Below are 23,735 nucleotides of genomic sequence, written 5' to 3'. Positions count from 1 at the left end.
ACAAAAAGCAGGATTCCATGACAAATTTAACTGTATCATCTGTGGGCACATGGCCCAGTGGTTGCCAATGTGCCACACAGTACAGGTGGCAAGTTGATTTAGCTGTGTATGGTTGCCACCTGCCCTCAAGTGACACCTGAGCAATAGGACAGGAGAGAGTCCAAAGGGCACAGGTTGGGTGAGGTGTCCCCTGAAAAGCAAAGCCCAGGAGGAAGTTGGTAGCTACTCTTAAAGGAGCAGAGCTAAGTCCCTGGATAGAAGGCACCACCACATTCCAGGATACCTTCCCTTTGGGTCACACATTCTATCAGCAAAAGTGCCCATCAGCTGTTGTGAGCTACTGAAAGAAGTTTGTTTTTTGGCAACCCCCTAGGAGATGAGGAGTTTCTTCTGAGAGGAAAAGACAGTCAGAGAGAAGCTTCAAAGTAATCGCTGAGGAGCCAGAGTAGAAAATCTTTCATCACATATATGAGATCTTTTGAGTATTCCATGAAAAACTCTTGAGGTCCCAGATGCCAGCTTATCTCCTCTTCTGTACCCTGTGCCATTTGCGAGTTGGAAGTAATTTCTTCCAAAGGCATCTGTCAAGTAGGTGACTATATTTGGTGCCTTGCCCTGCACTAGGTGTCCTGGAGACAAAGGAATGAGATTGTAAGTTCCCCAAAGTCAGGGACTACGTCTATCCTGCTCATCACTGTCTCCCCAGTTCCAAAGCGCAGGTGCCTGCACAGTAAGAGCATAATAAACACCATGGGGGAAGTAAGAGCGGGGAGAAACTACTACAAGGCGAGACTAGAAAGTCAAGGGCTTGTTTAGCCTGCGTGCTGGCACATAAGCATTCAAGTGACTGCGGTCACCAGAGGACTCCAGCAGAGCAGCCCTCGCTCACCATACTCCCAGGGCTCCTCTCTCGGACCTGCCTTTGGAGGCCCCCAGAAACTCATCTAATTCTCCTCACATTTGCCGGTGAATGTGCCTTTTGAGATAGCCCGAAGTCAACTGGCACAGACAAAGATGCCAAAGTCAGAACTGGCCCACAAGTGGTGCACAAAAGGAGCCGTCGCAGTCTGCTTGACAGGGCAGCTTCGAGGCACGTTTCCACATGTGTCTCCATGTACAGTCAGGATGAAGAGGGAGTCCTTTTCCTTGATTTTCCCTTGTCCTCCCTGTAACTCTGAGTTCTTTTCTCTTATCCTTGCCTTCAAACAGTACCCTCAGCCCAGCAATCCTGCTTCTAGGTATATACCCCAAAGAATTGAAAACTTGTATTCAAATATTTGTTCACGTGTGTTCACAGCAGCACTAGGCACAGTTGCCAAAAGGTGGACACAACCCAAATGTCCCTCAACTGATGAATGGATAAAAGAAAATGTGATCTATCCAGAGAGGGGATAGTATTCACCATTAAAAAGATGCCACTAGGTGGACAGACCTTGAAAATATGATGCTACATGGAGAAAGTGAGCCTCAAAAGGCCTCATATTGTGTGATTCACTTTTATACGAAATGTGCAGAGTGGGCAAATCCAAAGAGACAAAGTAGACATGTAGTTGCCAGGGGCTGGGGTTGGGTGTGGAAAACAACTGCTCAATGGGTATGGGGTTTCATTTGCTAACTGCTAAGCCCCTTCAGTCGTGTCCGACTCTGTGCAACCCATAGATGGCAGCCCACCAGGCTCCCCCGTCCCTGGGATTCTGCAGGCAAGAACACTGGAGTGGGTTGCCATTTCCTTTTCCAATGCATGAACGTGAAAAGTGAAAGTGAAGTCGCTCAGTCGTGTCCGACTCTTAGCAACCCCACGGGCTGCAGCCCACCAGGCTCCTCCGCCCATGGGATTTTCCAGGCAAGAGTACTGGAGTGGGGTGCCATTGCCTTCTCTGGGGGCTTCATTTCAGGGGGATGAAAATGTTTTGGAGCTAGACAGAGGTAGTAGTTGTCCAACATGATGAACACACTAAATGCCACTGAACTGTTCACTTTTAAATGGTTAATTTTATCTTACATGAATTTGGCCTTGATTAAAAAAATATTTTTAAGTATTCAATGTGAGTGGTGGCCCTGGCAATAGAAGTTTCTGTATTTCCTAGGGTCCCATTGTACCCCTGCCCATCTCCTACAACCAAGTCACCAGCTGAGGGACATGAAAGGGGAGAAAACAAAAAAACAAACACTCATCGACAGGGGGTCATATGGCCAAGGTCTCTGGCAGGAAAAACAAAAACCTGTGATTCAGTGACCTCAAGTGGTAAACTACTAACCCTTTCATTGGTGGAAGGAAAAGCAGTCCTGAGAGTTCCTCCAATGCCCCAACCCAAACTGCAACAACTCCCCCCAGCTCCCACATTCTTTCCGACAGAGGATGAAAAACCAGTCTGTTTTCCCTTGGTTAGGCTGCATATTATTCTTTTCTTCAAAGGGTCAAAGGGAAATCAGCCACATGCCTGCCTGTAATCTGGCCCAAGAAGGAGCTCTTCCAAAGGCCTCTTGGAAGGTTTGGATGGCTTGGTTCTCCAAGGACAAGGATGAGAGACAAAGGGTTCACTGTCTGACCTCTAGTACCCAGAACTGTACCTGAAACTTAACAGGTGCTCTATAGACACATGGGTGAATAAACACATGAAGAAGCTGCACTATACCCTTCAGGGTCTCAGGAGACGTGGGCCTCATGCTAAGCAAAGGCAATGGAGGAATATCCACATTGTCAACCCACACGAATCACCAGCATCTTCTGCTTTACAAAAGAATTCACTACAGGATACCACTCCTCTGTGTATTTAAATGAGGATTTGATTCCTCGAGTTTTCCAGGAGAGGAGACTTGCACAAAACGAGAGATGCTCTACATGAGGCACAACCCTGATGCTGGCACCGTTTCCGCCCTTGACACCCTACAGGGATTCGCCTTCATCTGCTGCCCCGTGGGATCCCCACTAGGGGAGGAAGAAGACAATGAATCTGTGGGGAATTTGGTCAGGCAAATGCTTGGGGATGAACAGCAAAGAGCTTTTTAACTACCTCAGCCAGACAGGCAAGGTAAAAAGAAATCCAGAAGTCCACACTGGTGTGTTGAGGTGTAGCAGTTGGGGAGGTAGGCCAGAGGAGGGAACCGCCTCCCCAACCTTCAACCTCATGGCGCTTCCAGCAGCCACTCTACCCAGTCATTTCCTGAGATTCGGGGCAGGGGAGAGGTAGGGAGCTGATACGAAACAAGAGAGACACTCCATTGGAAGAACTGAAAAAGCTCCTGGTGATGGTTACTCAACACTGTGAATGTAGGAAAAGCCACTGAATTGTTCACTTCAAAATGGTTCTGTTAGGTGAGTTTTCCTCAACCTTAAAAACCCTAAGTGTTAACCTCTTATCCCCTCACAACAGCCTTTTAGCTCAAGTCCCCCCTCCCGGAGCCTACTGACTGCTGCCAGTGCCTGCTTCCCTGGCTGCCAAGGTCCTAACCAGCTTGAGCACTTTCCCTAATGGCCAGTCAGAGCTCTGCCTTTAACTGGCACTCAGTACTTGCATGGAAAAGAGGTGGCCCAGTTTTAACACTCCTTTCAGCTCCTGGCCCCCATTATGAAGTTATAGCTCCATGCCCATAAAGTTGAGAAACAATGTCAAGAATTGAATGAAGGTGTTCAGCCTGGAGAGGCTAGAAGTGCCAGAATTCAGGAAAGTCTTCTCTTGCGTCCACAGCACAGACTAGAACTCGAGTTAGTTTAAGGAGGCATCAAAGGCTTTCCAGTATTTGGGATTAGCTAACAGACATGAGAAAAGAGAAAACTGTGTTTACTTCTCATTTTTTAACTACTTCAAATGGTTTCAACATTCAAACTCTTTGGGGATTTTGGAGAAGGAGTCCACGAAGAAAAGACTTTGTGTCCACGGAGGTTAGAGACAGCCCTCAGGAGAGTGGTCTCCAGCCCAAAGAAGCCTCTGGATGAGACCTGCTGGTCAGAGGAGTGCTTCACGAGGCGCTTTTATCATGTTGAGATGCTCTGGGTGTTCCTGCGTGCCAGCTTTCCCTGGGAAGTAAGTGGAGTGCAGACAACACACGTTCGTGTGGAGGAGAGTGCAGAGCGGTGTGTGGGAAGAAGCCACAGAGGGTGGCCTGCTCCGAGCCTCACGCAGCCCAGTGATGGTCCAGCTAATCTGAACAAGAGTCCTCGCTGGCCCAGAGCAAATGCCTGAAGGAGTGTCCCACGTGGCTCTGCCCTCACAGACAGGCCTGGGCCCCAGAGCCGGTGGAGGAAGGAGGCAGTCCTCCTGCCTCAGCCGGAGAGGCTGAGTCCGGCTGTGGGGCGGAAGCCTGGCTGTGGACTGGATGGGGGCAGCCAGGCAGAGGTCAGGGCCTCCCTCACAGTGTCCCATCACTCCCCTTCCTTCAATACCTAGAAGGCCCTTCCCACCTAGTCCTCCTTCCACGGGGACCTTCGGCTCAGGCTACTACTTTGTTTCCTCCTCCATCATCAGCTGCCTGGTTAACCTGTATTCCATAAACAAATGAGCTTCTGCTTGGGAGCCTAGGACTGTACCTGATGGTGGGGGTGGGGGCGGGGTATGAACTGAGGTCACAGTCTTGGAGAGAGGAAACAGCCTTGGGCAAACCCTTGGTCCTGCCAGCTTCCAGCATAAGAGGGGCTCTATCATCAACATCGAAGCCTCTGAAGAGGATCAGTGACACAACCTCCAGCTGCTCCATCCACCCAACTGCACTTAGGCAGGCTGAAGAAGTCACTGCTGGAGCAACAGCCAAGCTGTAATATCACACAGGAGGTGGGGTTCCTTTATTCAGAGGTCAAGTCTGAGGAGATTTCCACTGAGCATGCCCAAGCCAGACTTCCCTCCTCCCACTGCCCAACTCCGTAGAGCTATCTAACTGCAGACAAACACCTGTCACCCACTAACGAGAAAACAAATGCAAGTTGGTTTGTGGTGCTTGCCATGGGCCTTAACACTACTTTTCCAGAGGGGGCAAGTGAGGGAGGAAGAGCAAAGAACAGGAGGATGCACAGGGAACATCACAGTTACCACAGGGTGTGAGGAATAAAGCTTGTGGAGGGGTCCCAAGGGTTGAACTTTGATCACCAACAGAGATAAAGTGCAAGTGCAAAAACAAAAGCAAACTGTTAAGTGTCACCTCTTTGCAACTGGCAGACCATTCAAAGCACAGGTCCACACATTTTGCCCCAAACTCAAACTTCTAGTGGGGCCACTGTCCCACAGAGGGGCCTACCTCACACACGGAGCGGGAAAAGGGGTCCCCAAGGGCAACCAGGGCCCTGAAGAGGATGCATGCAATGACACTCACAGTATGGGGACAAGAGGAAGCTGCCTGCTGACTTTTCAAAGTTCATAGAGATTTCTGAGTTGCCAAAAAGGAACATGTGAGGAGAGCCGATGCCCCTTGTAGGAGCTGCTTGAAATGAGTTAGATGAAGGGTATCTCGGGAACTCAGAGTCAGAGCCCCGGTAATGAGGTTTTGAGTCTGGGTCATACTCACCACTGAGAAAGCGCTTCATGGTGTCACTGCTGGCCAGCTTCATGGCTGTCTGTCCTGAGTAGGTAGCCAGCGTGGGGTCAGCCCCATAGGACAGCAAAAGCCAGATGGTCTCCAGGTTGTCATTGACCACTGCATCGTGAACTGGCCTGCAAGGTGACACAGGTGAGAGCAGCAGGGCCCAAGTGGGAACCGGGGTGTCTAGGCCTCAGGCCACCTTGGCAGGGAAAGCAAGTGAGAGGAGCCCAGCGTAACATGGGGAAGAGGGCAGGGAGCCACTGCTGGCCTGCCCTGCCCTCCATATTTCCCTGCCTCTTTCTCCTCCCTCCCAGTTCTCTCTCTTACGTTCCCCAATGGCGCTCTGCTGGTTGTTCTGGAGCTCAGGGGAGAATAGGCCCCTAACTGAGGATAAACTTAGAGAAGATTCTGGGGGATATGACTGGAAAACCCAGATGACTGCCCCAGAGCTGCTTCGCACACCCAGCAGGTAGCCCAGCAGAGCCCACAGCCTCTGATCCAAGCACCCCACCACCACTTGGTATGCAGCTCAGGGGTCAGTTTCGCCCAGGAAGCAGGCCCTCGCATACAGCACAGGAGAATGGGTGCGGTTTCTTTAAGACATGGCAGGTGTCCCTTTTTTAAGTATATAGAGATCAACTCAAGAATCAAATCTGGGATGTTACCTCAAGATCAGCCTTCCGATTCCTAAAGCCTGAGATTCTGCCTGAAGACAGTGCCAGGGATGATCCCCAGAGAACCCCAGCCTCCCATCAGTGGGCAACGTGGACTGGCCAACCAAGGACTCATCCAGCCTGGCCTGAAGTGGGGTGGATTCTCTTGAGGGAGGGGCTGAGCAGGGGAGAGGGGTGGGGGAGACGGGAGGGCAGCCTTCTTGCCTGGTGCCATCCTGTGCGCTACAGTTCACATTGGCCCCGTGCTCCAGCAGGATGTTCAGGATGTCAGTCCAGCCCCGGGAGCAAGCCTCATGCAGGGCCGTGTAGCCTGCATTGTCGCGGTGATTCACATCTTCACTGTCTTTCTGGAGGCAGTAGAGGACAACGTCCTGTGGGGATAAGGAGGGTGCCGTGAGCAAAGAGAGGCCGAACTCTTTCAGTCACCTGAAGCTGGGTTAGGTTTGAAGCTCTCCACGTGTCCGAAGAGTCTCAGAACATGCTCTTTAGTCCAGGGACTGATGGGCAGATCTCAGAATCTACTGTCAACTAAATCAGTCCTGAGGTGCCAGCTTTGGGCAGTGTCCTCAGCAGAGCGGAGACACTTCTAATGGCTGACAACACTGATCAGGGTGTGGGCTGTGGGTGTAAGCCCCTCAGAGAGGCTCACCTGCCCACCCAGAGCTCACACCCTCAGGCCTCCATGGTCTGACTGCCCGTTCCCTCGTCCGGGGCTTTGTGAGACGGCCCCAGACCAGAGAAATGAGACTTGTGCTGGCAAACACCACCTCTGGCAGTTATTTGAGAACAAGGAAGAAAGAACTGGTGTAAGTACCATCCCTGGATGTGTATCCCAGGGCAGTCAGTTCCAGCCCTCCCCTCAAATGAAGACTGTTCTGAGCATCATCCAGGGTGGTCAGTCATCCATAGTAATGATCAGTGTCCCTGGGCTGAGATGACAGGACGATAAGTGGGACTCCAGGCTGAGAAGCAGCCTAGCTAGCTGTGGTGGATAAGCTGAGGCAGAAGGAAGAGGCAGTCCCTCTTCTGAGGGAAAGAGGCTGACAGCAGCTACCAGCAGCTTCTCGTCAGCTCCTCCAGGCCCCGGTGAGATGGGACTCAGCCGTCCTGACTGACAGCTAGCACACCGGCTGGCTGGCTCGAGCCTGTGTGCCTGCGTGGGGGTGCTGCCTTCTGGACACGGAACTTCACACTGTCTCTACCCAGGGGGTCACGAAGCCCCCACCCTTCCCACCACTGCAGATATCACCTCTTTGTCCTGGCCTCAGACGCCTCCTCCTTCCCTTCCTCCTGTCACAGGCTGTCCAACCTGCCCTTGCCCTGTCCTGATTGGTTCACCTATGGTCTCCTGCTACCTGCTTTGGCCCCAGGTAAAAGAAACTCACTTAAAGGGCAAGGGTTGGTCATCATTTTTTCTTTAGATCTCCCTTGGCAGCTATCCAGGCCCCCACACCAGGTGCTTAAGACAGATAGGTGGCTTGCCAGTGAGACAGTGTCAAGGTGGCTCTCTTATGCCAACCCACCTGGCTGGGAGTGCAGCTGTCTTTAAATGAGTCAGTTATGGGTACTGGAAGCCTTAAAAGAAAAGGAAAAAAAAAAAGGAAGACCTACTCTATAGCCCAGCATTTCCACACTTCAGAGCAAATCCTGGGGAAATAACTGGTGTGGCTGGCAAAGGCACATGGTCAAGGAGCTCATATCCACAAAATACGCTCATATCAACAAAAATGTCCAGCAATGTCATTGAATGAATCTGGCTTCTGCCCCTACCCTTTAGGAATCAGAAAGACGCTGGTGTGAATTCAGACTCACATATACATAGCGCTTGAGTGACTGTGGACACATCACTTAACATGGCTAACCCCTGATTTTCTCACCTGTAAAACAGGGTTAATCAAACCTACCTCCATAGGCTTACAGTGAAGATGAAAGGATATGAGGCAACGAGAGCTCTTAACATGACCAAAGAGGTGCTCAACAAACACCAGCTTCCTTTCCAGTCCATAGGGAAGCAGCAAAAGGTGAGGGTGAGCGCAACTCTGCCCCTCCAATGTACTCGACCCCTCCACTACTGGAGGCCAATAGGAGGGGAAGCTGGAGGGAGATATAAAGAGTGAGCGATGATCACCCCCATTCCTCTCTGAGTGGGGAGCCATGGCACAGGGAAATTCAAGATGACATAAAAACCCCCAAATCCCATCTCTGGCCTATGAAGGTACTGGATGATATTGTCTTACCATTTCAGTGCTATTCATCCTCAGTTGACATCCAATCGGGTTTGCAAGCTCACACAGCACGTCGTGATGAGGCAGCCCCATAGGCCATATACACAGTAGGAGGGGGCATCCTGCACTTAGGCCCCAAACAAAGGCCTGGCCAGGCCACAGAAGAGCCAAGGGGGAGAAGGTTATCCACAGATGCTGGGGCAACAATATCCTGTGGAAATGAGGGGGTGTTCCTTACCTTATACCCAAGGCGGGCCGCCCGCTGTAGGAGGGTCTCGCCAGCATTTTTGTTCACTATGAGACGACGAGCCTCTGGGGGAATCTGCCGGGCTGTGGGTGACTCGGAGGCCTCCTCTGGGCCAGCACTTCGGGACTTAGAGGGTGTGCATGGTTCTGTGGGCTTTGCTGGGGTGGGAGATTTGGGAGGGCGTGTCTTCTGCTGGCTCCAACGCCCTTTGCTCTGGAAAGCAGAGACACAGATCAGGACAACTCACCTCCACATTTCTACCCAGCGAGCAGATGCAGAATGGCTCAAGTCCTCAACCCCGAAAACCAAGCAACAATGAAGGGATTGCTCACAGAGCTCGAGGGGATATGCCAGCTTCTCTCATACACTCTGCATGCCTCTTTACCTGCCTTGATCCCCATGTGTTGAAGTTTTTAACTAGTCACCTCAATAAATAAGCAGAAGCAAATTCTCAGGGTGAAGAGAGGTGGAGACAGCTCACTGTGATGGAAGAGGCACAGCTGTGGAAGTCTTCACTCTGTTGCAAAAACCTTCCCCCAACATCCAACCCTCACCAGGCTTTCCCTACCTCCTAGCACACTGTCCCCCTGGATCACACTCATGCCCACCTGGGCTGGTGGAAAGTGCTCAGGCTCTCGAATCGAACAGACCAGCTTTTGAATCCTGCCTCTGCCAGCTACTAGCTGCAAGACCTGGGGCAAGACCCAACTTCTCAGAGCCTCACTTTCTCCCCAACAGGGTCTTTGAGATAATGAGCTAGAGCAGCAACAGAACAATGCACACAGTGGGTGCTCACGAAACATTACAGTCCTTTCCTCATGAATGACCCGTGCTTGTCTCCTTTCTTCTCCCATTTTGAACTGGAATGTCCAGAACAGGTTCTCGTGTCTGGCACACCATGGTTTACTGAGTCCATAGGGGCAGGTTATTTATCTCTTTCAGATGAGAGGAAGGAACTTCAGACAGAGAGGAACTGTGTTTGAGGAGCTGTACGCAAGGAACCAGACCCAAGGTGCTTCATGTTCACCTGGACCTAAGTTTGATGATGAGATTCTAAACTTGGAGTTAATGCTGTAAGTGGACAAGACTTTGGGGGAGCCATGGCAGAGGAGGGTGTGACTTGCACGTGGAAGAACATGAATCACCGGGGGGTCAGAGGACAAGAATGCCTCCATCAGACTCTAAGATGACTGTATTGATCCCCACCTCCTGATATTCATGCTCTCGTGTAGTCCCTTCTGCACAGGAGAAGGCAGAGATGATGGTGTGTGGCCTCCAAGGCCACGGCCTAAAAGATAATGTGGCTTCTGCTTTGCTCTCTTTTGAATCACTCATTCAGGAGGAAGCCAGCTGCCAGGTCATGAGGATAGTCAAGCATCCCTTAAGAGGCCCAAGGGACAAGCAAAGGAGGTCCCCCACCAACAGCAAGCCTCGACTTGCCACCTATGTGAGGGAGCCACTCAAGAAGCTCCTCCAGCCCCAGTCGAGTCTTTGCATGAATGGAGCCCTGGCTGACACCATGACGGCAACCTCATGCATGGGAGACCCCAAGTCAGACACAGCAAAGCTGCTCTTGAATTCCTGACCCCGGAAACTATGAAATAATACATGCTTATTGTTGGGTTAAACTGCTAAATCTTAGGGTAGTTTGTTGTGAAGTGCAATAGATAACTAGGAGGGCTTCCCAGGTGGGTCACTGGTAAAGAATCTGCCTTCCAATGCACGAGACCCACGTTTGATCCCTGGGTCAGAAAGATCCCCTGGAGATCTCCCCTGGCTACCCACTCTAGTATTCTTGCCTGGAAAAATCCCATGTATAGAGGAGCCTGGTGGGCTACAGTCCATAGGGTGGCAAAGAGTCGGACACGACTGAGCAACTGAACACAACAGATAATGAATACATCCTACTTACCCAAATCCCCGAGAGCATCAAGGGCTCCCTTAAATCCTGTTGTCTACAACACTGTGGTTCCCACTGCCCTTTTTCTACACACCCAGAACACCTAGTCTGAATCACATAATCCAACGCCTTATGTCTGACTGTCAACTTCCTTCTGTTGTTTCATGGGCAAGTCTGGCCTCCCCTGCTACATTTTAAGCTCCCTGGGGTTAGGGTTCATATTGTCGTCATCTCTTTTGTTCCTTACAGCAATTAATTTGGGGTTGGGCATGTCACTGCAACAAACATTTGTTGACTTGATTCAAGCCAGCTATACATAGAGCCCTGGGCAGCCAAAAGAGTTGCCTAGAAAGACACGAAGCTGGGAAAGAAATGGCACCAGGGAAAAGACATTGACCCAGGGCATTTGTTTCCTCTGGTAAATTGCAAGAAAAGAGCTGCTCTCTATCCACATCCAAAAGGGCAGAGAGGTATACCAGCTAGCAGGAAGGCCCTGGCTATGAGGGTAGAATGTGGCTTTTTTGCCAGGAGGACAGAGGTGTACAATGGCAATACTGGAGGATGCTGGGTAAAATGCCCAGGTTGTTGCTAAGCCAAGTGAGGAGCCAAAGGGTGATTCCCATCAAGGGGCCAGAGCTGGCAGAGAAAACAGAGGCTGCCAGAGAGAGGGAGGAGCAAGACCCCCCCTGCCCTGCCCCCCTGGCTTGGAGCCCCTGTGGGAAGAAGCCTTTGGCTGATGCGCCAGCTTCAGTGTTGCAGGCACGTCCCCGCCCTCCCCCGCCTTGCTTCTCACTACAAAGCACTGTGCCATGGGGGCAACTGGAGCAGGTGGCGGTGACTGGGAAAGAAAGAAAGGCGGGAGGGAGAAAAGGAGGCCCTGGGAAGGCACAAAACCTCTCTGGGAGAACATTTCAGTGGACACACCGCCTGGCAGAACTACCAGACAGAAGCATCAGCATGTGCTGCTGAGTGGCTTGTCACCTTTGTGTGGGATGGAGTCACGTGAGTGGGAAAGAGCAGGGGATGAGGATGTCCACCTTTCACCAGAGCTGCTCCGGGTGGCAGCGTCTCCCTGCCCAGCCTCACCCTACCCCAGTGTCACCTGAATGCAGACAGAAGCCACCCATTCACAGGGTGGAGGCATATGGAAAGGGTAGGGGGTGGAGGTGCCCCAGGGGCAGCCAGGCCTGCCTCATGCCCCAGGTCTGTCACTCGGACCACTGAGTAACCTCGAGCAAGTCCCTGAACCTCCCCAAACCTTGGTTTCCTCACCATAAAATGAGGACAAGAAGGCCCACCTCTGACAGCTGCTGTGGGAACTGAGTGATCGTGTGAGCAGAGCACCTGGCCCAGAGCAGACGCCCCGATTCCTGCCTTGGCCCCTCCGGAGTCTCCAGGAGCCAGCCCTGCTACCTGGCCTTCCTGTGTCTCTGTCCCCTCATTCTTGCCTTGGTCTGAAGCTCAAGGGTTTACACCAAACTCAGAGACAGCACTTGACCATTATCAAAGCCTTTCACATCCATTGCCTCCTTTGTTCCCCTAAGCACCCTTGTGGGATGGAAAGGCCTGGAAGTATCATCTCCTTTTTTTTTAAAGATGAAGAAATAGGCTTGAGCACTTTGTTTGTGCTGAAATCAGATTCCAGAACAAGGATGGGGGACTTGAGCACTTGGGTCTCCTACCTTTTGCCAGTGCCACTCAGGGACCCTGCTCTAGAGCTAGAAAGAGCCATTAGAGTCACAACCACCTAAACCAGCCCAATACGACCTTTTGATTTTTGGTTGTCAAGACAAACACATATTACAGGCATACATTTGAACCTGCGCCTCGCATCTCTCAAACATCTTTGCACCTCCAGGATGACGATCGTGTGATTTTCTTTTTTTCAATTGTATAGTATGGAACTGAACACCAATGCCATGAACATGAGAACCCAAAGAGACATCAGTTTTAAACAGGGGTTCTAGTGCCCTTGCTTGGCTATGGATTGGTAGGCACTCATGAGAAGCACAGAAACTGAGGAGTGGGGTTGGGAAAGTACAGCATGACCAGTCCAAGTGGAATTCCTTCAGCCCCACCCTCAGGCAACCTTTGTCTGGAAATCAACATCCTTGCTTCTACAAATTGTTTTCTACCTTGATTGACTCAGAAAACTTCCTGATTGGTTTCCAGCGAGTTAAGCCCAGACAAAAGCTTCTTGATTGGATGTTAACAAGCTATTCAGGCTAACATTCTGCCATATTCTCTAACTCTTCCCTAACTCTAAGGAGATCCAAGGATTGTTGAGGCAAATTCATCCTGGGCCAAACTCTACAGTTTGTAGATGCTTATTATTAGCTCTGACTTCAGTTCCATTCTTCAAATCTACAGGCCAACCCTTCTAGAATTAGTTTAAAACACTGTAATAAATATGAGTTAATTCAATCCCCCTATGCACCCACTCGGGCTTCCCTGGTGGCGCAGACATTAAAGGATCCGCCTGCAATGTGGGAGACCTGGGTTCAATCTCTGGGTCAGGAAGATCCTCTGGAGGAGGGCATGGCAACCCACTCCAGTATTCTTGTCTGGAGAATCCCATGGACAGAGGAGCCTGGTGGGCTATAGTCCATGGGGTCGCAAAGAGTTGGACATGACTGAGAGACTCACACTTTTACTTTTTCTGTTCATGCACTTACTCACTCACTCAGAAGACTGTTCCTCAAGGAGCTTATGGGAAACATGCCACCCTAGCCCAGTCTCCAGCCCCAACTTCCCTGGTTGATAACATACCTTTGCATCTTCTGAGACCGTCACCATGTGCTTGGTCTTGCACTTTCGTTTTCCTGATGGCTTTTCTGAATTTTCAAGGCAGGCTGGCTCCTCAAGGTTATTTGGGAGGAAACCATTTGGTGAATCTGAGATCCCCTGGGCTTTGTTGGGCAAGAGAAGATTCCTGTTCCGGAGGCGGTGCTCTGGGCTCTGGGAGGAAGTCTTCTGCTTACGGGCCTTTAAATCTGCAGGAAAGAATGGATGTCAGGGAAATGGCACACAGAAAAGCAACGCCTTCCTCTAAACTGAATCAGAGGACTTTGGGGATTAGAATCTCAGGACAAAGTTGTGTAACTATTCCCTACCAGTATCTCGTGCGGGGATGCCTATTCCACTAGATGCTTCTCTAACAGACACTGTGCGTCTACATCAATGTCCCTCCCCTCCAAGCAGAAGACAACTCCCAGCCTTGCTAGCAGGGGGCGGCCCATCATGCTGTCCCAAAGATGAGGGTCTATTTAAAAGGAAATCAGAACTTTCCCAGCATTTCGCCCCTTTGTCTCTTTATCCACTCCAATATGAAGCAAAGCTAGCAGCTCTCCTGAAGTGAAGCATGTAGTATACTAGGGGCGAGTAAACGGGAGAAGGCATCCCTCACAGCCTTAGCCCTACCCGCCTGTCTGCCCTGCTGGTCTCTCTCCAGGCACTCAAAGATCAAAGTGGCACAGAAACTCCCTGAAACCAGAAGCTGCCACGGGCCAACTTAACAGAGGGGCAGTCACAGAAACCTGCTGCCCTTCATAGCTGGAAATCAAGTCACTGGGACACACTGAGCAACATCTCTAATTCTAGTCATAGCTCACTGAACAGAGCACATTCCAATTTCCAAAAGGCCTGCTGGGAACTCCATTACCATGAGCTTCATCCAGCAGGGTCAGTCCTAAGCCCTATGGGGTTGGGCAGGACAGATTGAGTTGATCCTTATCTCTTAACATGACTGTTACATGGCATGGCCACTAGCTGTGTGGTTGCTGAGGGCAGGTCATAATCTCCCGGAGCCTAGTGTCCACGTCTGTAAAATGAGGAGGATAGAATCCACACCACCTTTTTATAAAGTGTAAGGCATCATTACTGTGTTATTTAACTGTAAGCTTTTAGGCAGGACCATGCCCATGTAGTCTTTATCTCCCTGCCAGGACTGGCCACCATGCCTAGTGAACAGTGAAAGATGACTATGTCTCTGAAGTAACTGCAGCCTCAGTTTCTCCAAGTTGTGAAATGAGGGGGTTGTACAAGATCCAAGAGTTCTCAACCCGCCTCCCTTGACCTTGGCTTCTCTTACGTGTGACATTGCCAAGGGCAGATCTAGATGGAGGAGCCATTACGCACAGCTCTCAAAAGGCCAGCTGTCACAGCCCCCCATTCTCCTAACTCTCTGTAGTCCACCAGTGGGTCCCCACCTCTGCCTAAGAACAACCTAGATGTCCATCAGCAGACGAATGAATAAGAAAGTTGTGGTATATATACACAGTGAAATATTACTCAGCTATTAAAAAGAATGCATTTGAATCAGTTCTAATGAGGTGGATGAAACTGGAGCCTACTATACAGAGCGAAGTAAGTCAGAAAGAAAAATACCAATACAGTATATTAACCCATATATATGGAATTTAGAAAGATGGTAATGATGACCCTATATGCGAGACAGCAAAAGAGACACAGATGTAAAGAACAGACTTTTGGACTCTTTGAGAGAAGGCAAGGGTGGGATGATTTGAGAGAATAGCATTGAAACATGTATATTATCATATGTGAAACAGATCACCAGTCCAGGTTTGATGCATGAGACAGGGTGCTCAGGGCTGGTGCACTGAGATGACCCTGAGGGATGGGATAGGGAGGGAGGTGGGAGTGGGGTTCAGGATGGGGGACACATGTACACCCATGGCTGATTCATGACAATATATGGCAAAACCCACTACAATATTGTAAAGTAATTACCCTCCAATTAAAATAAATTAAGAAAAAAGAACTGCTGTGCTGGATGGCTTCTAATGGCACTTCAAGCCAGCACATTATCAACCAGCCCTTTTAATGTAACCAGTTTGGGCTGAGGCAAAAGAGGAAGGAATAGAAGCAAGTCTTGTGAAGACCTCAGGAAACATGGGGAAGCCATATTACAGCATTCAATGCCGCAGGAAAAGCAGCAGCCCCTTCCCCATGTACTCAGGGCAGGGTAGGCTCTGGAGTTTATGTGACACTGGTGGAGCACCCTCATGGTAGCACCGAAGGGAACTGGGAGTGAAGGTAGCAGGTATGTGAGTGGCAATGGTTCTTCTTATCCCATCTGCAAATCAAGGAGAGAACCAAGCCCAGGATGAAAAGAAAGATCATGAGGCTCACACAGGAGTTGTCTTGTCTAGTTTGGTCTCTGCCTGACTCTCTGATGTCAACCTGAAAGAGGGTAGTAATAGGAGGAATTGGAGCTTCTGGAGAAGAGAAATGTTTGCCAGGCAATTCCTTCAAGAAGAGTTAGCATCAGATCTGGAGAAGATCATAGGCCAAAGCCAACTGACTTAACTCAAAACCTGTAGACACACACACAGAGGGAGAATGATCTGGTTTCCAAACACTGGAGGTGACCCCACAATCAGCAGGATGCCTTGCCGAGTGGCACTCCCATGCTCCCGGAGGTAGTTATGTTGAAGCTGTCAAAGAGTGCTGTGGTGATACAAAAGTAAAGTGAAGTTGCTGAGTCATGTCCAACTCTTTGCGACCCCATGGATTGTAGCCTACCAGGCTTCTCTGTCCATGGCATTTTCCAGGCAAGAGTACTGGAGTAGGTTGCCATTTCCTTCTCCAGGGGATCTTCCCAAAGGAGGGATCGAACCTGGGTCTCCCACATTGTAGGCAGATGCTTTTACCGTCTGAGCCCCAGGGAAGTGGTGATATAAAAGCTCCTCTTTATCCTAACACAAGTGGCTGAGGCCAACTGCTTGACAACTCACTCCTGACCAATCCATCCTGGCTCTGGCAGAAAAATGGGAAAGTCATCCCCACTCTCACACGGATGACAAAAACTGGCTCAATTACTCTCTTAAGTGTGGGGATAGATATAATATACATCTCTACTTAAACAGGGCCAGAGATGAGGGTTAGCCTTCTTGGCATTATAGCAAACCCAGAATATACTACCTACGCCAACATGGTTGTTCAGTTTTCACTAATAATGAGATTGCAGATATTTACTAGCAGCTCAGGATGAATACATTATAGGAGACAATCAATTGTTGCTTCAAGGGCAGAGGTCAGAGAAAGAGAGTGAAAGACAGAAGTGTTTTAACTGAACCCAGAGATGTGCTTTTTGCTCATCTAGAAATCCACTACAGGAATGGGCCTGAAGAGCACTTAACAGAACAAACTGGTATCAGCCTTGGTGACAGTCTGTGCCTCCATGATTGCGAATCATAGCATCTGACGTGGCCAAAGAGAGCCTGGTGTTCTCCTCGGGCTCCCCACTTTTCCAGCTCAGGTCCAACAAAAATGATGCCACCTTGGGTCATGTCAAAGCTTCACTCTGCCTCAATATCCTTTGTGGCTTTAATCAAGAAAGCCAAGTTGTGCCTGCCTCTATTTGAACTTCTTACATTGGGTTGAGGAAACCATTGTACTTCTTTTTAACTTTAGGGGCTAGAGGCATCCCAGGAAAGGCAGCCAATGCCCTCTTTCTTCTCGAACTTAGGATTCTAGGAGAGAAAACCCAACCTCCCACGAGACTCGACTCCCTCAAGCCAACCAGAGAACTGCCTGGTAACCAAGGACATCACTGTGGCCATGCCCACACGTTCAGATTTACACACACACACACACACACACAACTGGAGGGCTTGGGCATACATGTCCTCAGCTCATCTGCAGGTCAGTGGGAACTCATTCAATCTCAACCCCAAGCCAAGACCTTGGGACTGCAGTTGAGTGACCCCCTCTGGCAGCTGGGGATCATAGCACCAGGTTTCTCTGGGTGCAGAGGCCTCGGCAGGTGGAGAGAAGGCAGGGGTGGGAGTACCCACGATGCCTGAGGGTCCCCAGAAGCTGGGGTCACCGTGGCTTGGGGACGGGTGACAGCAGCTGCCTGGGGCAGCAGCCCCCAGCCAGCCTTACCTGCTCTCCCTTTCCGCCGCTGCTCTTCCTCCTGCTCCGTCAGGTACTCCCCAGTCTGGTATTTTCGGCTCTTCTGCCGTCTCCGTTTCTTCCTCTTCACCAGGCCCTCCTCCTCGTCTTCCTCCTCCTCCTCATTGGTGTCCCACATTTGCCGGGCAGCCTCTGTTCTCCAGGGCATCTCCCGGGCTCGCCATAGGTGCCTGCGGCCCTGGCTCAGCAGGGTCTTATCTTGGGCATGGTGGCTGCGATACTGGGTGTCCCGCTGGGTCTTTCTCACCTTTCGACGCTTGGCCGGGGTGGGAGTCACTTCCTCTTCCTCCTCTGTGGGGAAGACTTCCTGGCATCCCATGTCACTGTCTGCCATACCAGCAAAGGAGCTACAGATGCTTCCTGCGGGTGGGATGTACAGAGGACGGTCATGCATCCCGTCAAAGGACTAAGAGTATGGTGTCGAAGCAAGTGCCCTGGATCAGGAGCTAGCAGGTCTGGGTTCGAGTTCAGGCTCTGCCAGTTATTGGCTGTATGCTCTGGGAAAGTTCCTTCACTTCTGTCTCCTTGTCTATAAATTGAGAATACTGTTCTGAGCCTTACTGACTGACCTCACAGGACTGTTCTGAGGCTCAATTGAGATAATTCACTCCAAAGCGCTTTACACAGTCCAATAATTACACAACTGTTGAGTATCCAAACCACACACCCTTCCTCATCTGTGCTGCCCTGCCACTTTCATTCATTCCACAAACTCTTAGTGCTTACGAGGTGCCAAGAGTTGTGTGAGGGGCAGGAGAGGGCCACGGGGTTTAGTAGAGGGTAAGGGAGGGCAGACTGACATGGCACCCCACCCCGGCTCACTATGTGACCCCCAAACTTGCTGACAGATCCACCCTGCGCAAGTCGAGTTGTCTCCGAAGGCTCTCAGGAAAAGTGAAGCAAGGAGCCCCTTTCCTGTCACAGCCTGGCTTAGGCCCGCCCAAATGCTCCAGAGCCAGGCCCTCTTCCCTTACATTGACCCCACCTTCTATTGAGCGGCCACGAGTCCAGGGGTGGAGCTTTCTCCCCAGCTCAGCTCCACTCCCCACCCCGCTGCAGCTGCGCTCACCGCTGGGCAGGCACTTCCTCTCCTCTCACCACCGCCCCAGGACGATGGGACCTTTCCTGCCCTCTTCTGCCACTGGCCAAGAGGCCATTTTCCTCCCCACTCCTACCCTCAACTCTGCTGACAAGAAGCACAGTCCTAAGCTGGCCCAGCTCAGCGGTCCAGGAGATCTGACATCGTCCTTGGAAGTGGCTCTGAGACACCATCAGTTTTCTCTTAAGACCCAGCTATTAACTCGGCAATCCCCAAACCCAACTGAGGTCAGCAGAAGAGAAATAGTTCGAAGGAATTCCCGGGTGGTCCAGTGGTTAGGACTCCAAGCTCTCACTGCTGAGGGCCTTGGTTCAACCCCTGGTTGGGGAACCACATAGAGCAGCCAAAAGAGAAGAAATGGTTCAAGGCAAACAGAGTGGCACTGGACCAAAGCTTCAAGTCCCTCAGTCAGACCACTTAAAGACAGCAAATGTCCAGCAAACTTTCCATTATACAGACCAGCCAGGGAACGCAGTGTTCTAGTCAATCTAATATTCTGGTTAATACGAATCACCATAGAGATCACCCAGGGATCACCAATTTCTAAAGAATCAAATACACTATGCTGTGTTTAACACTAAAATGGCAATGGCTGTAACGTAATGGCTCTTTGATGATTCAGAGGACACTTCAGGATTTGTCAAGGCCTCCAGGCTGTCATTACGAACCCCAATTACCACAGTGCTCTCCATGTGCTGAGGTGCTCATTAACAGAATGTCAGATAACTGAGTGTACACTGTGCCCTGCTTCTCCATTCCATTCACTTTGCCTGGATATCTGGGTGAGCCGGGGCAACCATTTCTAGCGCTAAGTACCAACTTGGAGGCTAGCAGACAAGAAGAGTGCCTGGCAAGAGCCATCCTTTCTTAGACACTGGGGGTTGACTAGTACAAATTCAGGGGACCAAGTGTGATTCTGCTGGCCCTGATGACTCAATAACTGTTTCCGATTTTGATGATGCTTGTCAAATGGGGCAAGAGGAGAGAGGCCCAAAGATTAAAATGTCTGTGCCAGTAACTGGCCCCAGTAATCAAGAGATGCCAAAGCCTGGAGTAGAACCAGTTTTCCTGAGTGGCACAGGCTTTTCCTCTTTCCACCACTGGCTGCCAATAAGAGGTGTCAAATCCCTGTTCTGAAAAGCTAAGCAAATCGTCCAAAAATCATGGGCAATGACCCAGCTCCTACCCTAGGCTCTCTTGTCTCTGCAGGGAGCTGGGCATCTTGGCACAATGAATGAAATTCCCACCTCTCCACTTAGGCCAATGGCAAAATGGCTCCACCAGATTTCTACCTCTCTGCAGAGAAGTACCAAGATGGGCCTCAGCCTCAGACTCACTCACCAGACTGACTGCGCGTCCGGGTGCTGAGGACCACGGGGATGAAGTCACGGAAACTGCTCTTTGCTTTCTTCTCTAAGGAACCTGGAGTGGTGTGCGGTTTCAGGGCAGAAGGCAGAAATATCACAATCAGAGGCTCAGCACAGGAAAGCCCCCCACCCTTGCCCTGAAAGGCTCAGATGGGAAGCTCAAGGGAGGGTTTGTGTTTTGCCTGCATTACATTTATTAGCTCCCCTATGCTGCTATCAGGGCTTCCCTGGTGGCTCAGTGGTAAAGAATCCATCTGCCAATAGAGGAGATGTGGGTTCGATCCCTGGGTTGGGAAGATCCCCTGGAGAAGGACACGGCAACCCACTCAGTATTCTTGCCTGAAGAATCCCATGGACAGAGAAGCCTGGTGGGCTATAGTCCATGGGGTTGCAAAGAGTTGGACACGACTGAGCACACACACATGCTGCCACCATTTAAGTATCTCTTTTAGAAAAGAAGCTTTTCCTGGTGGTTTTTGAAAACTGAGGGTTGGGTCATTTTGGCTGACACCAAAAAAGGCAGTGTATGGCATCAATGGGCTGGCACACCACAGAGTGGAAGGCCTGGCTGCCTGGACAGCTGTGAGGCTGCTGCACCACCACGAAATTCTAACTGAGCTAGAATAGGTCCCAGAGAACGGATCTTGGGGGACTGAGCAAGGCAGGAAGATGGGAGCAGGACGCGGCGGATGGCAGAAAGCTGCTATATAAGAAGAGACTATAAAGGGGCAGGCCATCTCAGACAGGAAGGCTGTGAACACAGGCTACTATGGGCGGGACTACGCGGGCTTCTCTCTGCAGAGGGTGCCAAGGCACTATCACTGGCATAGCGCATGCATTACGTACACACCTCCCTGCCCCAAACATCCTGTATGTCCCTAAATAATAAGGGTTTAGGATTTCTCTAGCCATGCTATCTGGTTAATTTTTTAACCTTTATAATGGGAGTTTCCAAATATACCAAAGGTAGAGAAACAGTGTAAATAATCCCCCTTCGGCCTCAATCCTCATTAAAGCCGTTTCTTCTCTGAGCCTAGACCCACCACAGGCTAATAGGCTGGCTACTCTGGGGTTGGACTGACCCTTGTGTGTCTGAAAAGCACCACTTCAGAGTGTGCCTTACTCCAGCAACCAGGGTGAGCAGCCCTGCTCCTGTCTCTCTTTTCCTTCCACTTTCAGAGGTGTTAATGATCTCTCTCTCCTCGAGTGAGCAAGCCCCACTTTCCTGGTCAGTGTCAGAGGCCCTCCTCCCCGCCCCAGTCTGCCATAGGGATCACCCTGCAGCCCAGAGAGAGGGCCAGGACACGCGCAGGGCCTACCTTCCTCATGGCCGTCGGCTCGTTTTCCTGGAGACTGGGACTCCGGCTTTGTTGGCTTCCGGTGCTTGTGCTTTACCCTGACTCCATTGTGCTCTTTTCCTGAATCTGGAGCCCCCCTGGGGCTTTTCTTGGTGGGTTCCTGGGGGTCACTAGGTGGCTTCCGGCACTGCGGAGAGGTAGATAGTATCAGGTCCAAGGTCAGCTTCCCATCTTAAGAATGTTCTCTTAATGTTGAGCCCTGTGCCGATTCTGAAACATGGACATGAGCTGCCCAGGCATGGGCTGGGGGAAGGGGCAGTCCTCTGCCTTCCACAGTGGGCTACAGAGGCTTTTTGGACCCAATCCAGTGCCCTAGCTAATCCCCATAGACATCCATATCCCACCATTTTAAACAGGTCCACAGAGTCCGCATTCACAAGCCAAATAAACACCCAAAGTTATTTGAAAAGGTGCAAAGTCAGGCCCCATACTCTATCTGAACAGCAACAGAGAGACCGACAGAAAACAAAAATGCCTCTTCTGCAAGTTGGGTGACTACATTGTTCAAATAACTTCACTGTGAATAGTATCGACACCAACAACTGAAAATAATTCTCGCATGGGCCAATTCAAGAAAAATTATCTATTTTCATGTATAAATTAATACTAGAAAAAAGATTCCACTAAGGCAAGAAAAGTCTGCCACGGGAGCCATTCTAATCTCCCCGTACTTAGGAAAGACACTGAAAAGGCTCAGGCATTTTCAACAATGCCCCCTTACACTTTGCGGCCCTTTCACCTTTTCCAAACACTCTCTCTACCATTCGATCTGTTATTCTTAACAACCCTGCAAGGAAAAGCTAATATCACCCTTAGTGAAGAGATGAGGAAACTGAGCCTCCAGGGTAAGAGGTTAAATCATTTGTCCAGGGCAACACAGCCCAAGGTGTCCACTTGCCTCAGGGGCCACCAGGAACCAGGCCAGCCTGCAAGTTAGCTGGTGTGTGCCTGTGGTGAGAAAATGGCCAAGCTGGGACCAAGACCCAGGGGTCCTAGCACCCAGGGCAGGTCTCTTCACCTCCGTTCTCATTCCTCTCCTCTTCTTCCTTCTGGGCTTATGTCTCCACTGACTATGCTTGGCTCCACTCATACCTACTGCCTGGTGCCTGGGACGGTCACAATGGTCGTGCTTATGCACTGTCAGGATACTCTGAGCCTAGCAGTCACATATTCTCACAAGCTCTGAGATCTCTCCACGCCATCCAGCAAGAAATAGGGCAAGAGAGGGACTTTCAGTATTGCAGTGTCCAGGGAGTGTGGAATAAGCAAACCATTTTAACAATGATGTGAGGAAGAAAGGCAGAGTGGTTTTCCCCTTAAGCAGAACTGCACACCACCTTCTAGAAGGTTATCATGACCCAGCTCCAGCTAAGTGGATGGCAGATATCTTACTGACGGAGCATCTTCAAGCAGGGGTTGGCAGGGGGACTCCACAAAGTCACCAATCCCCGTCAAAGTCCAGGGAATCCTGCTATCCCATCAACTCCTCCTGCCTCTTACCCAGTGGAGGGCTGAGCTGGGAATTCAAGTGCAGTTTCTCCCTTCACTTGCTGCAAGTTCCTACAAACCAAAGTGTTAGGAGAAAGAAAGACATGGGGAGGAAAGAAGACGGGCACCAGCTGCTTCAAGTGTGCCCTTCAGGTATAGTCAGAAAACAACTCCTTCAGGTCATGGGGAATAAAGTTCAATGCACATCAATTTGAACATGTCCTATTTATTTCTGTATATCATTTTTAGCTGGCTCTTTCAAGTACAGATCATTAACCTTTACTTCCTAAGATAAGACAAAAACAAGCAAAACAGAACATCTAGACGGGATTCCTGTCTGCATGTTCTGCAAGGGCACACTTCGACTTGGGCAAGAAGTTGGGATGGTGAGGAGACCATCTAAAATGAATGTTCTGGTCAACAGAGTGTTGAAGGGTTTTCTAAAGAACTTTCCAAATGATGAGGAGACCACCAGCACCAGACTGAAGGAGAATTTTCTGATGATTCAGAGGTCCTTCAGAAGTCTCAAGGCCTTGGGGTAGGTGGTGTAGGAAACAGGAGACTATGTTGTTTCTTTTTAAAAAATAACTTTCTTTTCTTTTAGGTCACATTGGTTTATAACATTGTATAAGTTTCACACACTTAACATCATATTCTTACTTCTGTATATACTCCAGAGACTATTCTGATTCTTGGCCATACCCTGAAAGGGGCTGTTTTGAACTGACCCCTGATTTTAGTTTTGCTAATCAATGGTTTCTTCCTCAGGAAGATGGAACATAAGAAAAGAAAGAGCCAAGATATTTGCTTTCCAGACAAATGGACATTTACTAAATCATTACAGGCAGTTGCCAAGGGCTGCTTTGAGGCTCCTGACCCTGTAACTTTATTCTCTGCTCTCTGCATCTGTCAGTGGGCCCTGTGAAC

The 23,735-nt window shown here is 50.2% G+C and overlaps 1 protein-coding gene across 3 annotated transcripts in view; it reads right to left on the bottom strand.

The window, feature by feature from the left end:
* BCORL1 (BCL6 corepressor-like 1) overlaps positions 1-23,735 on the bottom strand; it is a 59,190-nt gene that overhangs the window by 6,501 nt on the left and 28,954 nt on the right. For all 3 annotated transcript variants that reach the window (XM_018044196.1, XM_018044195.1, XM_018044197.1), the window contains 7 exons: positions 21,282-21,447; positions 19,937-20,017; positions 17,467-17,856; positions 13,327-13,550; positions 8,649-8,870; positions 6,390-6,556; positions 5,497-5,642 (listed from right to left, as the gene is read on the bottom strand). In XM_018044196.1, coding sequence (XP_017899685.1) covers positions 5,497-5,642; positions 6,390-6,556; positions 8,649-8,870; positions 13,327-13,550; positions 17,467-17,856; positions 19,937-20,017; positions 21,282-21,447 — 1,396 coding nt within the window. The remainder of the gene's footprint in view (positions 1-5,496; positions 5,643-6,389; positions 6,557-8,648; positions 8,871-13,326; positions 13,551-17,466; positions 17,857-19,936; positions 20,018-21,281; positions 21,448-23,735) is intronic.

Source organism: Capra hircus (assembly GCF_001704415.2).
Source record: "Capra hircus breed San Clemente chromosome X unlocalized genomic scaffold, ASM170441v1, whole genome shotgun sequence".
Taxonomy (NCBI): domain Eukaryota; kingdom Metazoa; phylum Chordata; class Mammalia; order Artiodactyla; family Bovidae; genus Capra; species Capra hircus.
The sequence above is the reverse complement of the archived record's forward strand: the minus strand, read 5'-3'. Positions and strand labels throughout refer to the sequence as shown.